General features: G+C 41.4%; 1 protein-coding gene across 4 annotated transcripts in view; it reads left to right on the top strand.

Annotated features, from left to right (window-relative positions):
• ECT2L (epithelial cell transforming 2 like) overlaps window positions 1–15291 on the top strand; it is an 82618-nt gene that overhangs the window by 66184 nt on the left and 1143 nt on the right. For all 4 annotated transcript variants that reach the window (XM_066371749.1, XM_066371748.1, XM_066371747.1 and 1 more), the window contains 5 exons: window positions 1521–1594; window positions 1691–1847; window positions 2483–2548; window positions 5140–5228; window positions 14033–14205. In XM_066371749.1, the coding sequence (XP_066227846.1) occupies window positions 1521–1594; window positions 1691–1847; window positions 2483–2548; window positions 5140–5228; window positions 14033–14205 (559 nt within the window). The remainder of the gene's footprint in view (window positions 1–1520; window positions 1595–1690; window positions 1848–2482; window positions 2549–5139; window positions 5229–14032; window positions 14206–15291) is intronic.

Raw genomic sequence — 15291 nt, 5'->3', positions numbered from 1 at the left:
GTGTGACCTTGACAAAGTCACCTCTTATAAAGTAAAGGAATTCGTAATCCATGTGTCTTGGAATAAGGGTACTCAATTTGTGCTATCATGTATGAATGCGGCATTTCTGTCTTACATTCCTTAGAGCAGTGGTCCCCAACCTTTTTTGGGCCACGGACCAGTTTAATGTCAGAAAATATTTTCACGGACCAGCCTTTAGGGTGGGACGGATAAATGTATCACGTGACCGAGACAAGCGTCAGGAGTGAGTCTTAGACAGATGTAACAGAGGGAATCTGGTCATTTTTTAAAAATAAAAACATCGTTCAGACTTAAATATAAATAAAACGGAAATAATGTAAGTTATTTATTCTTTCTCTGTGGACCGGTACCAAATGGCCCACGGACTGGTACTGGTCCGCGGCCCGGGGGTTGGGGACCACTGCTTTAGAGGGTGCATTGTGACATGTGTTCCGTCATCGGAGCAGGAACATCCGCTTTCCTCTGCATCACTTCCTGTTCTTGCTGGGATCTCTTCTGGTGGCCAGCAAATCCCTCTTTCTTCCAGCCTCAATTTGTATCAAAAGTGCAGCAGGAGAGGCTACCTTGCCACACGGGGGCCCACGTCTGCCACGTCCACTTCTGCTGTGTCTGCACTGAGGTCTCGGCCGATTCCTGACCTCGGACATCTCCCTTCAGAGCACACTTCTCACCCCACCCACAGGGCTTAACACTGCTGGACCATGACATTATGTCTTGACCATGAAGACAAGAATTCAAGTGTCACTCATTATCAGAAACAAATTGGTCCCCAAAGTTTCATAGTTATGGATGATAATGATATCTGTTTCACTAGCAAAGGGTGTACATATAAGGACTCAATAATTGCTAGCTATTAATATTATTGAAATCAATGTATTTGATTTCTGAAAATTAATATTATTGCCTTCTTTTAGGCATGTACTCACTGAGAAAAATAGGTACTTCTAGGTACTTTAATGGTGATGAATGCTTTTAAAATCAATGTTAAACACTATGGAGCACCTTTACAATGTTACCCACGATTAACAGGGTAATTGTGGTTGACAGGTGAACACCATTAATAGTCTTTTTACATAAGGAAATAACTTTTACTCTGTGACAGGCATTTCATGAATGGGATTTATTTTTCCTTCACCTCAAGAGTTGGGTATGATATCCATGAGAAAACTGAGGCTCCAGGGAGTTAAGTCACTGAACAGGGTCACAAAGAATTGGGTAGAATGAGATTAACATTCTGAGTCTAATCCAGGCCTCCCTGGGTGCAAAGCTGTTTTCCTTCATCTGTCCTGAAAGATCAAGTTCAATGAACAGGGTTAGGTCTGGGGTACAAATGTATCACTATGCTTAGTTGACTAATAAGCAATAATAATGCTTTGACAAGATGTCAATGCTGCCCTCTTGCTTTGAGTGCTTCGTGGACCTGGGCTGCCCGGTGGAATGGAAATGCTTTGCAACCGCTGTGTAGAGCAGAATGTTGACCATATCACGCTCACCTTTAGTGCAGAGACATGATACCAGCGTTCAGAGCGTTCCTGAAGAGGCACGATAAGACCACTGTGACCAACATGCTGAGGTCAGTTCTGGGGGGGAGCGCAGCCCAGGCACCCCGAGGGCAGGGCATCCTGTGACCTTCGGAAAGAGACCGTGCCCTTCTCCATGCCTCTCACAGCCTGCCGGAGCTGCTCCTGTACCCATCCCGAAGATTTGAGGAATATGTTCATCTCCTCTATGCTCTGAGGCTTCATGTTCCTGCAGAACACGTTGACCGTAGGGACCTGACCACTGCAATTGATCAAATAAAAAAATACAAAGGTTATATAGATCAGGTTGGTTGCTAGCAAGACTCTGTGTCCTTTAAAAATGTTACAGTGCTCCTTTGGTACTCCAAGATTGTGAAATACTTGATCCTCCTGGGCTGTTCTTCAAATTCTTTCATCCTTTTAATGTGAAATCATTGTGTTCAGAGCCTTGAAGCACTGAAGGCATCTGTTTTAAGTCAAATAACATGAGACAGAATGTTTTCAGATGACTCTACAAGTACAATAAAACCTTTATTAATATAAAAGTTTGAAGAATGGGGTATTTTGATTGATTTTTCTAGAGGACTAAAAGAAAAAAAAATCCTTTGTTTCTAAAAGAACTTCTTAGATTTCCTGCCTGAGTGAATCAGTTCACGGAGTACCTTTAAGCATCTGAAATCACCTTGGTGATGTACATTCTTCTGCATGGGTGTCCAGGCGGAATGTAAACTGATGAAACACTATGCCCAGAAGATGCTTTTTAAAAAACCACAGCCCTGTCATTTGCCACTTTCTTTTAAAACATTGGGAACATGAATTAGATTCTTATTATGATTTATCAAAATACCAAGCCCTATTTCAAGTGCCATGGAATCTTATAAATCTATTTTTATGCATACAAGTTTCATAGTTTTATTTTGCCTAAAATCACTGTTTTCTAGATGAAGCAGAACATCAATATGAAAGATCAGCTGTCAGACATCCAGAGAATCATCTGGGGGTGCCCTGTACGTATTCTGCTGTGCTTGCTACAGCTCGTGCCCATGAATGACCCTCATGTCATTGGCCAAAGGAGACATACAGGCATCAAATCAGCTGACATCTGCTGCATGCCTGCTATGTGCCTGGTGCGCTGAGCTCTCACACTTCACATCCTTCGTATCTGCAAAGCATCTGTAGGAGAAGAGGCACAGGTGGCCTTGACCCTAGCCCTTAACTTTTCTGCAGTCTTAACTCCTTGCTTGGTACTACGGTGATCACGACCCCCTTTGAGGAAAGGGGCCGTGTCTTCTACTGTTCTATATTTCCCTGTGCACACTGCCTGGTGTAGGATTTTACACACTGAGGATACCTGAAAAAAATCTCAGAAATCTTTACTGGCTGTTACCTACAGAATTTCGTCTGGTCCATTCTACCTTCTCTCTTTCTGCTTTTCTAGCACTTTATAAGCAAAACACATGGATCTACTCACAATTCTCTGGTGATGTTAGCCTCTCCTCACACATATTTGCTTTGCCCATACTCTTCCTTGAAAATTACCTTCTCTAGGCCCTGGCCGGTTGGCTCAGTGGTAGAGCGTCGGCCTGGCGTGCAGAAGTCCCGGGTTCGATTCCTGGCCAGGGCACACAGGAGAAGCGCCCATCTGCTTCTCCACCCCTCCCCCTCTCCTTCCTCTCTGTCTCTCTCTTCCCCTCCCGCAGCTGAGGCTCCATTGGAGCAAAGATGGCCCGGGCGCTGGGGATGGCTCCTTGGCCTCTGCCCCAGGTGCTAGAGTGGCTCTGGTTGCAATAGCAACGCCCCAGAAGGGCAGAGCATCGCCCCTGGTGGGCATGCCGGGTGGATCCCGGTTGGGCGCATGCGGGAGTCTGTCTGACTGTCTCTCCCCGTTTCCAGCTTCAGAAAAATACAAAAAAAAAAAAAAAAAAAAAATTACCTTCTTTTCCGACTCTGCTGGATACAAACTCCTATTCATCCTTTACAAATCCAGTTCAACCATCATCTTCCTTATAGTTTTTCCCAACATCTCCAGCTCTGCGTTGCCTCTTCCCAGGTCTCCTGCAGCAACCTGAACATCTGTCACATTTTATTGCAGTATTTTATTCACAAGGCTGGGAATTCTATCAGCTGTGAGCTATGATTTAGTTGTCTTCTAGTGTTTGGCATATAATAGGAGCCCAATGTATAAATTATATTGAGTTAAAGCAGGGGTCGGGAACCTATGGTTCATGAGCCAGATGTGGCTCTTTTGATGGCTGCATCTGGCTCACAGACAAATCTTTAATAAAAAAAATAACGTTAAAAATATAAAACACAGCGGTAGAGCGTCGGCCTAGCGTGCGGAGGACTCGGGTTCGATTCCCGGCCAGGGCACACAGGAGAAGCGCCCCTTTGCTTCTCCACCCCTCTGCCGCGCTTTCCTCTCTGTCTCTCTCTTCCCCTCCCGCAGCCAAGGCTCCATTGGAGCAAAGATGGCCCGGGTGCTGGGGATGGCTCTGTGGCCTCTGCCTCAGGCGCTAGAGTGGCTCTGGTCGCAACATGGCGACGCCCAGGATGGGCAGAGCATCGCCCCCTGGTGGGCAGAGCGTCGCCCCCTGGTGGGCGTGCCGGGTGGATCCCGGTCGGGCGCATGCGGGAGTCTGTCTGACTGTCTCTCCCCGTTTCCAGCTTCAAAAAAATGAAAAAAAAAAAAATATATATATATATATATGTATATAAATAAAAATATAAATATATATATATAAATATATATATAAATAAATATATAAATATAAATATATATATAAAAAATATAAATATATATATATATATAAAACATTCTCATGTATTACAATCCATTCATTTCCTACTGCTCATGTTCATGGTTGCGGGTGGCTGAAGCCAATCACAGCTGTCCCCTTTGGGACAACACCAAATTTTTATTGGATAATGCGTAACGTACACGGGTCGTTGTATGGCTCTCACGGAATTACATTTTAAAATACGTGGCGTTCATGGCTCTCTCAGCCAAAAAGATTCCCAACCCCTGAGTTAAAGTATCAAGTGATTGGAAAGTTATTTTTATTTGGTCAAATTGGGGAAGCCAGATGGAGTTGTTTCATTACAGTTTAGATCTGCATATTTTGGTAGGGAAAGTGGAGTTGATTTGATTACAGAAAGTCCACAATCTTGGAACTCATGGAGTCCATAGAACTTAATCTCTGGATCACTGTTCATACCAAGTGATCACCTCCATGGCTACATCAGTGCAAGGGCCTGACTGCTTAATTTGTAACAATTTGTTTCCTTCCTTTTCTTGATAGATTGCTTCTTGTTCACCACATTCCCACTTTATTTTTGATGCTAAGAAAACATTTATAAATAAAACAATTTCAGTAGTTTAAGAAATTAGACAACACCCTAAAATATAGTTTTTATTATCAATTTTGTTGTCTTCCTAAAGAAAACCTATTTTATGAACTATAGGAACATTCACTTCTTCATATTTGAACTGAGTTCTACTCAACACATATGGTGGGATAAAAAAATGGTACTGCAGTAGGGGGGCTTCTTATTTGCTAAATATTTATGTATGTTTCTAATTTTGTTTTTGATTTCATAGACTCTATTAGAAGTAAACAGATACCTGATTAGAGTCCAAGATGTAGCCCAACTTCACTGCTGTGATGAGGAAATAAGTTTTCCTTTAAGGTAAACATCTAAATACTTACAGCTGTGACTATCATCTTAACCCTGCATCCAGTACAATGTCTGACATAGTATAAATTTACGATAACCTGTGTGTTGAACTGAAAAGTTACACACATACCCTCTGAGATAAGGTAAGATGCTTTACAGCCTTATTTGAATTCCAGGCAAAATCAGAGACAATGAATGGTCTCTGCCAGGACTACAAACTACACAGAAACAGAAATTCTGAAAGTCACTTTCCTACTGAGAGGTGATTCAAGTGTTGTGGAATATCACGTGAATGATCTGCTCAACTATAAGAAAGAGAACACCAGTTCATTATCCTTAGATAGTTATTGTGGTCAGTATTCAAAAGGTCTCACCTTAAGGCCACCATTGTATTGAAGTCTCGCCATATCTACTTTGTATATTGCTCACAGTAATGCAAGAACAAAATCTAGGAAGGTGTCAACTTCTATAAACTAGAGCAGGGGTCCCCAAACTTTTTACACAGGGGGCCAGTTCACTGTCCCTCAGATCATTGGAGGGCCGGACTATAAAAAAAACTATGAACAAATCCCTATGCACACTGCACATATCTTATTTTAAAGTAAAAAAACAAAACGGGAACAAATACAATATTTAAAATAAAGAACAAGTAAATTTAAATCAACAACCTGACCAGTATTTCAGTGGGAACTATGCTCCTCTCACTGACCACCAATGAAAGAGGTGCCCCTTCCGGAGGTGCGGTGGGGGCCGGATAAATGGCCTCAGGGGGCTGCATGCAGCCCGCGGGGCCGTAGTTTGGGGACCCCTGAACCAGAGCCTACTTTTTCCCTGTAGAACAAAGATGGGCACTGTTTTTGGAAAGGGTCAGATAGTAAACATTCTGGGTCTTGCTGGCCAAATAATCTGTGTAGCAACTACTTAACTTTGTCACTGAAGCATAAAATCAGCTATATAATCAATACAATACATAACAAGTACAATCTTTATAAATAAAGTAATACATAAATGAGTGTGGTTATGTTCCTGATTATCAGAATTTATTTTACCTTCATAGAATATATTTTACTTTAAACACTCTTCCTCCTTTCATATAAATTCAAGTTTCTGACCTATATAATTTTCCATATCTCTGAAGAACTTCCTTTAACATTTCTTTCTAGGCAGGTCAACTGGCAATGAATTCCCTCGATTTTTGTTTGTATGAGAAAGTCTTGTATGATCATTTCACTGACTACAGAATTCTAGGTTGGTAGGCTTTTTCTTTCAACACTTTACTCCACTGTCTTCTTACTTGCGTGGTTTCTAAAGAAGAGTCCAGTGTAATTCTTATTCTTGTTCCTCTCTAAGTAGGGCATTTTTCATTTTTGTTTTTTGTATTCTCTGCGTTCTTTCAAGATTTTGTCTTTGATGCTTTGGAGTTTGAATGTGATATGGCAACATGTAGATTTTAAGGTATTTATCCTGTCTGGTATTCTCTTGTCTTCCTGGACCTGTCATTTGGTGTCTGTCAAGATTTTGAAAAATTCTCAGGCATTATAACTTCAAATATTCCTTCTGTTTCTCTTTCTTCTCTATTTGATTCTTCTATTAGACATACATCTTTTGTAATTGTCCCACATTTCCTAGATGTTCTGTTTCCTTTTTAGTTTAGTAAGTTTCTATTGTGTATCTGCAGGCTCACTGATTCTTCCTTGGCTTTGCTGATAAGCATATCAGAAGTATTATTCATCTGTTAAGAGTTTCTGATTTCTAGAATTTCCTTTTAATTTCACAGCATTATTATTTCTATTTCTATTACCCATATATTTTTGCACATTATCTACTTTCCCCAGTAGATGCTTAACTTACTTATCATAATCTTAAATTCCGAACTCTACCAGGTGAGAGCCTGGCTTTGAGGTTTGCCTTGTCTTATCACTGTTTTTTCGGCTCCTAACATGCCGTATGGCCAGTGGTCGCGGCCGTCACAGCTGCCATTCAGGTGCAGGTTCCTATTAGATTTGGATAGATGGCAGTGAAACTGCAGAGCCGAAAACTGGTGGGCCATGCCTTTATTCTAGCCTCACACAGGCGGGCGAGTAAATACACACAGCGGGGAAACACTTCCCTTTCCATTCAGAGCTCTCAAAGCCACACTGACTTTCTCCCGGTTTTGCTGGCATCAAAGGCCCTACCAGCTCAGTTTCTCTGGTTCCCATCTCCTTCTCTGCACAAACTGGCTTCTCCTTCAGCACCCCGCCATCTTGGCTCCTTCTCCCTGCAACAACATGGTCTCCTTCTTCTTAAAACTTTTTGGCACAAAACCCCTCCTCCAGCAAACATTAGCATAACCAAGCCCCTTCCTAAGCAGAAAGGTAATTAGTCATATCACCTGGCAGCATCATCATGTGGGCAGCGGCCATTTTTAACAATAAAAATGAGCAATGCAGCCTGACCAGGTGGTGACGCAGTGGATAGAGTGTCGGACTGGGATGCAGAGGACCCAGGTTCGAGACCCTAAGGTCGCCAGCTTGAATGCGGGTTCATCTGGTTTGAGCAAAGCTCACCAGCATGGGCCCAAGGTCGCTGGCTTGAGCAGGGGTGTGTGTGTGTGTGTGTGTTACTCAGTCTGCTGTAGCCCCAAGGTCAAGGCATATATGAGAGTAAAATCAAATAACACAAACTTTACAAACTTATTTGCCCAACACATGCCTTGTAATTTTTTTGTTGCAAGCCAGACATAATGTGTCAGATAAAAGAAACTGAAGTAAATAGGCTCTTAGTGTAAGATTTTATGTTTACTTGGCTATACGTCTGCCTGTGTTTCCATTTATTATAGCTGTGGTGTTAGAAGTTTCAATTTTTCCAGGTGTCCTTGTTTTTATCTTTCCTGTTGTCACTGGGTTTTCTAGAGATCCTTTAAATGGAGTCTGAGCCTTCCTGTTCTTTTTAGTTGTAACCCCTGTTATTATAAAGAATCCTATTGATGTGGTGATAAAATCTGAGGGGGAGGGTAAGAGTTCTATACTCCTATGATTTGGTCTGTGTTTTAGTGTCCCTGTGCCCCTGAGCTATGACCTTCTCAGAAGCTTCGCAGCTTTTCCATCTCCTCTAAGACACGACAGGGAAGCTAGAAGACCTGGAGTTGGGTATTTCTTCCCCCATGTTGTCTAGGTTCTGGTAAAAGTTTCCCTTCAGGGCAGGCCTTCGTTAAGGAGAATAACACTCTCTGGGCATGTTTCCAATGGTAGCTTTTCTCCACCTTACTGGGAGATGAGAAGATTTTTCTTAGATCTTCACAGTAGGAATCTGGTGGGACTCCTGGAGGTAAAACTGATGCAGGTGGGAAGAGGATCTCCCTGAAGCTAGGCCTTCAGGAGCTTTTCATCTCTTAACAAGCTCAGAATCTCTAGCAATTAGTCAATTACTCTTCAAATATTCTTACCCAATGCCTGCTCTAGTGGGCAGTTTCTGCTTCCAGTAAGCCCAGCTCTCCAGCTTTTAGAGTAGTGGTTTGCCTTATGGCCTCAGCTCCCTGATAATCTAATGAGAGTTGTTGATTCTGAAATTTTCAGCTTTTTTTGTCGTTGTGAGGATGGAAATGATGATTTCCAAGTTCTTTGCATGTACACCAGAAACTAGAAGTCTCAAATATTAGAGTTTAAATGTCTGTCTCCAGTGTTTAAGAGCACATCTGAGAATTTGAGCATAGTAAGGAAATATTATAATATTTTGCACTCTAATTATGAGGTACACTTATAAATAGACACTATAGCAGTGATTTGCCAAGCAATAAATATAAATATAATTTTACAGTAATGTTTGAATTAAATGCAAAACAGGTTTATATTCCAAAAGATATCACAAAATATATACCCTGCAATCTTGTTTTCTGTCATTTTAGAAAATCACATAAAACCCAGGAAATGACATTCCCATGATTTCCATCAGGAATTTCTACTTGGAAGAAACCTGGCTTATATTTATACATACAGCACCAACTCCCATGAGCATAAGGCTTCACAGTTTACCATATACTTTCACTTCTCTTATTTGATATAATTTTTTAATAGTCATTCCATGAGGAAGGTAGGTCTGGAACCAGGTTTATGGATGGGGAATCTGTACTTAAGCAAGTTGTCTGAGATCACACAACCAACCAGTGCTGGTCTAGAATTCTAAACCAGGCCTCAGGGCTCTACCCACTGATCAGACCGGCATGTGGAAAGCTGAGCCAGCCTTCCTCATAATAAATTCACCAATATAGCTGAAATTGCTAAACAGATAAATTACTAATCAATATGATCTGTGAGAGAGCAAATAATATTTTGTTTTTTGTATTTTTCTGAAGCTGGAAATGGGGAGGCAGTCAGACAGACTCCCGCATGCGCCCGACCGGGATCCACCCGGCACGCCCACCAGGGGACGATGCTCTGCCCCTCTGGGGCGTCGCTCTGTCGCGACCAGAGCTACTCTAGCGCCTGGGGCAGAGGCCAAGGAGCCATCCCCAGCGTCCGGGCCAACTTTTGCTCCAATGGAGCCTCGGCTGCAGGAGGGGAAGAGACAGACAGAGAGGAAGGAAAGGGGGAGGGGTGGAGAAGTAGATGGGCACTTCTCCTGTATGCCCTGGCCGGGAATCGAACCTGGGACTTCTGCACGCCAGGCCGACGCTCTACCACTGAGCCAACCGGCCAGGGACTGCAAATAACATTTGCACTATAAATGAAATAATTTGCTCTGGGTACAGATAAAGTCAGAATCATTTTATAGATGGGAAATTCAGAGGTATTTGTCTATGTACACAGCCCACAGAATTTTGGATATATTAAACTTTTAGAATACTTTACGCACCTTGAAACCTTTATTGTTTTTTCAGAAACATCCATTTTCATTTATGTGACTTTAAGTTTGCTGACTTTTTTTTTCCCCCCGAAGTGAGAAGCAGGGGGAGGCAGATAGACAGATTCCCACATGCATCCAACCGGGATCCACCCGACATGCCCACCAGGGGATGATGCTCGGCCCATTTGGGCCATTGCTCTGCTGCAACCGGATTCATTCTAGCACCTGATGTGGAGCCATGGAGCTGTCCTTAGCACCCGGGCCAACTTTTCTCCAATGGAGCCTTGGCTAAAGGAGGGAAAGAGCGAGAGCGAGGGCGAGAGCGAGGGCGAGAGCGAGGGCGAGAGCGAGAGCGAGAGAGAGAGAGAAAGGAGAGGAGGAAGGGTAGAGAAGCAGATGGGCACTTCTCCTGTATGCCCTGGCTGGGTATCGAACCCAGGGCTTCCACACGCTGGGCTGACGCTTTACTAAGTTTGCTGATTTTTAATGTCATTTTGCCCCTATCTATAGGGTCTCCCCAAAGTTACAAAAGTAGAGTCCTCTATGGCTGGTGACTAGTGCCTTGAATTGCCAAGTAGAGGCCAGAGTTTTCTTGAGGAAAAACCCACTACAATGCCAAAAATGCAGCTTCCTTTCCTTTTGGCTTTATCTAAAGAGACCTACAGTCATTTACCATGGCTACTATGCATCAGGGTAAGAGAAAAACCTAGACTTCTCAGGGATACTTAACTGTGGCTCTGAATTGACTATTTTCTTGAGGACCCCAAAAGCCACTATGATCCACTGGTCAGAGTGTGAATGACAGTGGAGGGAGGCTATAGTTCAAGTTAGCTTACAGAACCAATGGTCTACTGTTGTCACTTCATGCCAGAGCTTATATTCTGAAATGTCTTTTAAAGTTTTATGTATTTATAAAAGTTGGGTACTTGGTCTCCTAGGCTGGCTAATGTAATAAACAACAAAATATTTCTAAAGTGGTATTAAGAACTTAAAGTATACTTGACCTGTTCTGTATTGCTGAGTCATTGAACCTATTTGTGAATAAGCAAAGGAATCTTATCCCAGTTCAGGGAAAACACTACCTGCGGAGCTGGTTCTTCTGGATGTGAACAGAAGCAGTTTTCTGAAACCCTAGTAGGACCCATAGTTTCCACTTCTGTGGCTCCATTTTGACAATGTGAAAGGTGAAATTATTTGCTTTTGCATATGTGCAGAAATTTAAAAATTTTTAAAGGTTCTGATATTTTTTGTCTTTGGATGAAAATTGTTGGAGATCTTGGGGGGGCCTCAGTTTAGTAAATAGCTTTTGAAAAGCTTTTTTTTCCTAGAGAAAGCTCAGATGGATATGTATTTTAAATAGCACTCTAATGATCAAATTTAAATAAAAACTTCTTGGTGTGTTTATCTTTACCTGCTCACGTTCTCAGATTACAAGTGGCCTCAACTTCGAACTCAATTAATGTGCCTTCTCCTCCCACCCTGGGCCAACCACTGACCTTGTCCAAGTGGGTCACAAAACTGAAATTCTCGTTCCTTTACATCTACTCTCAATGTTGTCCCTTCCAAAGGAAAAATAAAACAAAACTATTTACTAAAGCAAACACCCCTTTCAAAACCACTTCTTCAAAACATTGTTGTAGGTAACTTCTTGGGTAATTCACATAAAACAGCAAAGTTTTATTGGAGCTTTAAACATTTTCTAAATTGGTTTGATAGAGGAAATAATTGTTCTTCTCAGTGATAAAGTATTGTCAAAAAGGACCAAGAAGGTGGATAGTTTTGTCACCTATTTAAAGTGGCCTTTCACCTCGTGTCACCCATCATATATATTATGTACCTTCTGCTTTTCTTGCCTCCTTTCTCCTTCATCCCAAGTTCTCTTTGATTGATTAATGTCACAATAACTATCAACTTGATGTAGGATATCATCCCTCGCAAGGTATCAGTATATGTGTAGCATCCCATTCCTTTTAGCCTGAATCATAACCAGAGATGAGAAGGAAATACATGAAGAAGAGTTGCCTCTAGTGACTGAATGGACCATTTCTGTCTATCCAAACACCTAACACGACTTGTACTTCCTAACACTCTCCATATAGCTGAACCTGAGATGCAGTATCCCTTAAAAATGTCGGAATCCCTGATCCAGTATTTTGTCCAGCTTGTAGGCATGGTTGTAACTAGTAGGTATCTCACTACTCAGTGTGGTCTGCATATCAGCATGCCAGGGAGTTAGTAGAAATAAACAATCTTGGACTACTCTCCCTTTATTAAATCAGAATTTGCACTTTAACAAAATCTCTAATCCAGATGTATATTAAAGTTTGTACTACGTACAAGTCAGTATCATATAAAGTAGACTCTAAATATGAAATGTAGCAGCTTTTACGGAGAATAATCTGGAAGGTTTTGATAAAAATACACAAATCCTTTCACTGATCAACCCTACCATTAGTAATCCTATGAAAATAGCTCATGTAAATAATTTGTTTATATGTGAGGATTAGTTTATTCCAACATTGCACATAGTGACAATAAAGAACAAATAAAAGGAGAAAGGAGGAAAGACTCAAACCTACAAACAAAGCAAATGCCCATCAAAAGATGAGTTGAATAAATAATGGTCCATCTCTACCATGAATATCATTTAGCTATTAAAAAAAAATGAATTAAAGCCATACCAGTTTATTTGATTTCCATTGCAGAGAAAAGCAGAAAAAATTGTGACTATTACCACTTTTGTAAAATAATGGCAAAGTACCTATAAGTAGATGTATGAATATATATATCTGTATACATGTGACTACCTGAGCAGATAAAAAGAAATTGGGAAGATCTATACTAGTTTGGTATCTTGGGTGACCTAGTCCTAGTGGAGGGATGTGATGTTACTTTAGCATTTACTGAAACTATATGCGGATCTAAATTGACAATTTAAAATTTTTTTAAAAAGGTGAAGATAAGCTTCCTCTGAACAGCTAGTAAACTGACTCCCTTCCTTAAAGCAACTGCGGACTGGTTGATGCTTTTAAGAGAAAATACATTTTTGGTAATCCTCCATCAAAACCCTGGACTTGCTTTACTTCGCCGCTGCTGGTGGCTAGCTCCTCGCTGGAACACCAGTTGGTGCTCTGTTGAGTATTCACACAGATAACTCATACTAGTAGTGTGCAGCGAAACCTGCCCGCCTTGGCTCCGATGCCAAGAACAGCAGGGCACAGATGGAGCTGTGGACCCATTTTGCCTGCTGGTTCATTTGACCACGGTCCTAGCAACCTCAGTGGAAGTCAGGAGCTACTTAAGTCTAACCTTTCATACTGCCGAGGTTACATATCAATTTCCCTCCCTCCAATCAAAACTAGAAATTCATCTTTCCTACCAGTAGTTAAATGCTCTACTTGTCACTTTGTGCCACAATGGTTCTTCACCCAACCTGTTGCCTTTACAGATGAAAGCAAACAAAATTTATTTCCCCCAGATTTGCCTAAATATATCAAATACAAAATATCAAATTTTCCAACGAGCTGCCTGACCAGGTGGTGGTGCAGTGGATAGAGCATCGGAATGGGATGCGGAGGACCCAGGTTCAAGACCCCAAGGTCGCCAGCTTGAACGCGGCGGGCTCATCTGGTTTGAGCGAAGTTCACCAGCTTGGATCCAAGGTCACTGGCTTGTACAAGGGGTTACTTGGTCTGCTGAAGGCCCACAGTCAAGGCACATATGAGAAAGCAATCAATGAACAACTAAGGTGTCGCAATGAAAAACTGATGATTGATGCTTCTCATCTCTCTCCGTTCCTGCCTGTCTGTCCCTATCTATCCCTCTCTCTGCCTCTGTCTCTGTAAAAAATAAAAATTAAAAAAAATTTTTTTTCCCCAACAAGCTTAGAGACACAGCTTTGGTAGGACTTACGTCATAAAGGAGGGAGAGCTGTGTCCGCTCACACCGCGCGTGAACCCTTCTGAAACTGCCCCTTCTCCACTTTAACACAGGTTCTACGAACATTTCCGGGACCTCAGTCTCTTCCTCTTCAATGACGCCCTGCTTGTTTCTAGTCGGGGCACATCTCATACTCCGTTTGAAAGGACTTCAAAATCCACCTACCAGTTCATCGCATCAGTGGCCCTTCACAGGTTACTGGTAGAAGATATTCCAGATTCCAAATGTATGTATTTTCCCTTCCAAGAGTTTAATTACTTTCAAAAGCTACATTCTGTAAAGCTCATTAACTATTAAAACAGAAAAGTAGGAAAGGGGCTGGAATTATAATTTGCAGTTGGTAAATAATTCACCAGGTATTTTTAGGACTTCATTAATGTAAATTTTCAGTTACCTGAAAGAGCAAGAGAAAGATATGCTGGCATCGTCAGATACGCACCCTGGACATTAGGAAGTTTCAAAGTTCACAAAGGGAGGCATGGCCCTACATCAGCGTGAGGGATTCTTGAAGCAGTTGGACAGGAGAGCCGGAGCCCTTAACCACTACTCTGTAGTACGGTTTGTGGATGTTACAGTTTTAGACTTTTACCTATGATGTTTCCATTGTACTAGAACTCCATACTGCCTATGGGTATTACTATACTGCTTACAAAATTAGGGGTTATCTTATTGCTTCATATTCATTTTGAAAATATCCCCTAATTTTTGTGAGCAGTATACGTATTTTAGATTGTTTCCATTCTTCTAGAACTAAGTGATTATTACAGATTGGACCGTATCTTTTCCTAAATTCTTATTTGAGAGTAAAGGAGAGATATCAACAGATTTGCAAAGGATGTAAAAAAGGTATTGTAACAAACATTTCATTCATAATAACTTCAATAGAAATGTTATAAAAAAATTACTGACTTCAACCTAAACCTACTGTGTCCATTTTTAGTTATCCTACAGTCAACTTCCCACGTTTAGAATGACCCATATATCTATTTCCTGTATTTGTTAGGCCAGGCAACCTGAATGGAGCACTCTCATTACAGTATTTTTCATTGCATGTAAAGGAAAGGTTCAAGCTGGAACCAAGATCTCAGAGAAAATACGAATCTAAAAAAGACTGCTTCTCATTAGTTTCAGCCCCATTTTAAACCAGAGCCTGAGAAAAAATGAAAACCAAGTGTGGGGACAAATTTTTACACCTCAAAGACAAACTCGGATAAAATGGGTTACTTGCCTATAATCACTGCATATGTTTAAAAGTGTATGACTCCCTTTAGTCAGCTATGATGTCAGTGGTTTTTAACCTTTTTCATCTCAT

The sequence above is a fragment of the Saccopteryx leptura genome, chromosome 3, assembly GCF_036850995.1.
Source record: "Saccopteryx leptura isolate mSacLep1 chromosome 3, mSacLep1_pri_phased_curated, whole genome shotgun sequence".
NCBI classification, from domain to species: Eukaryota; Metazoa; Chordata; class Mammalia; order Chiroptera; family Emballonuridae; genus Saccopteryx; species Saccopteryx leptura.
Note: the sequence above shows the minus strand (reverse complement) of the source record. Positions and strands in the feature narration are given on the sequence as shown.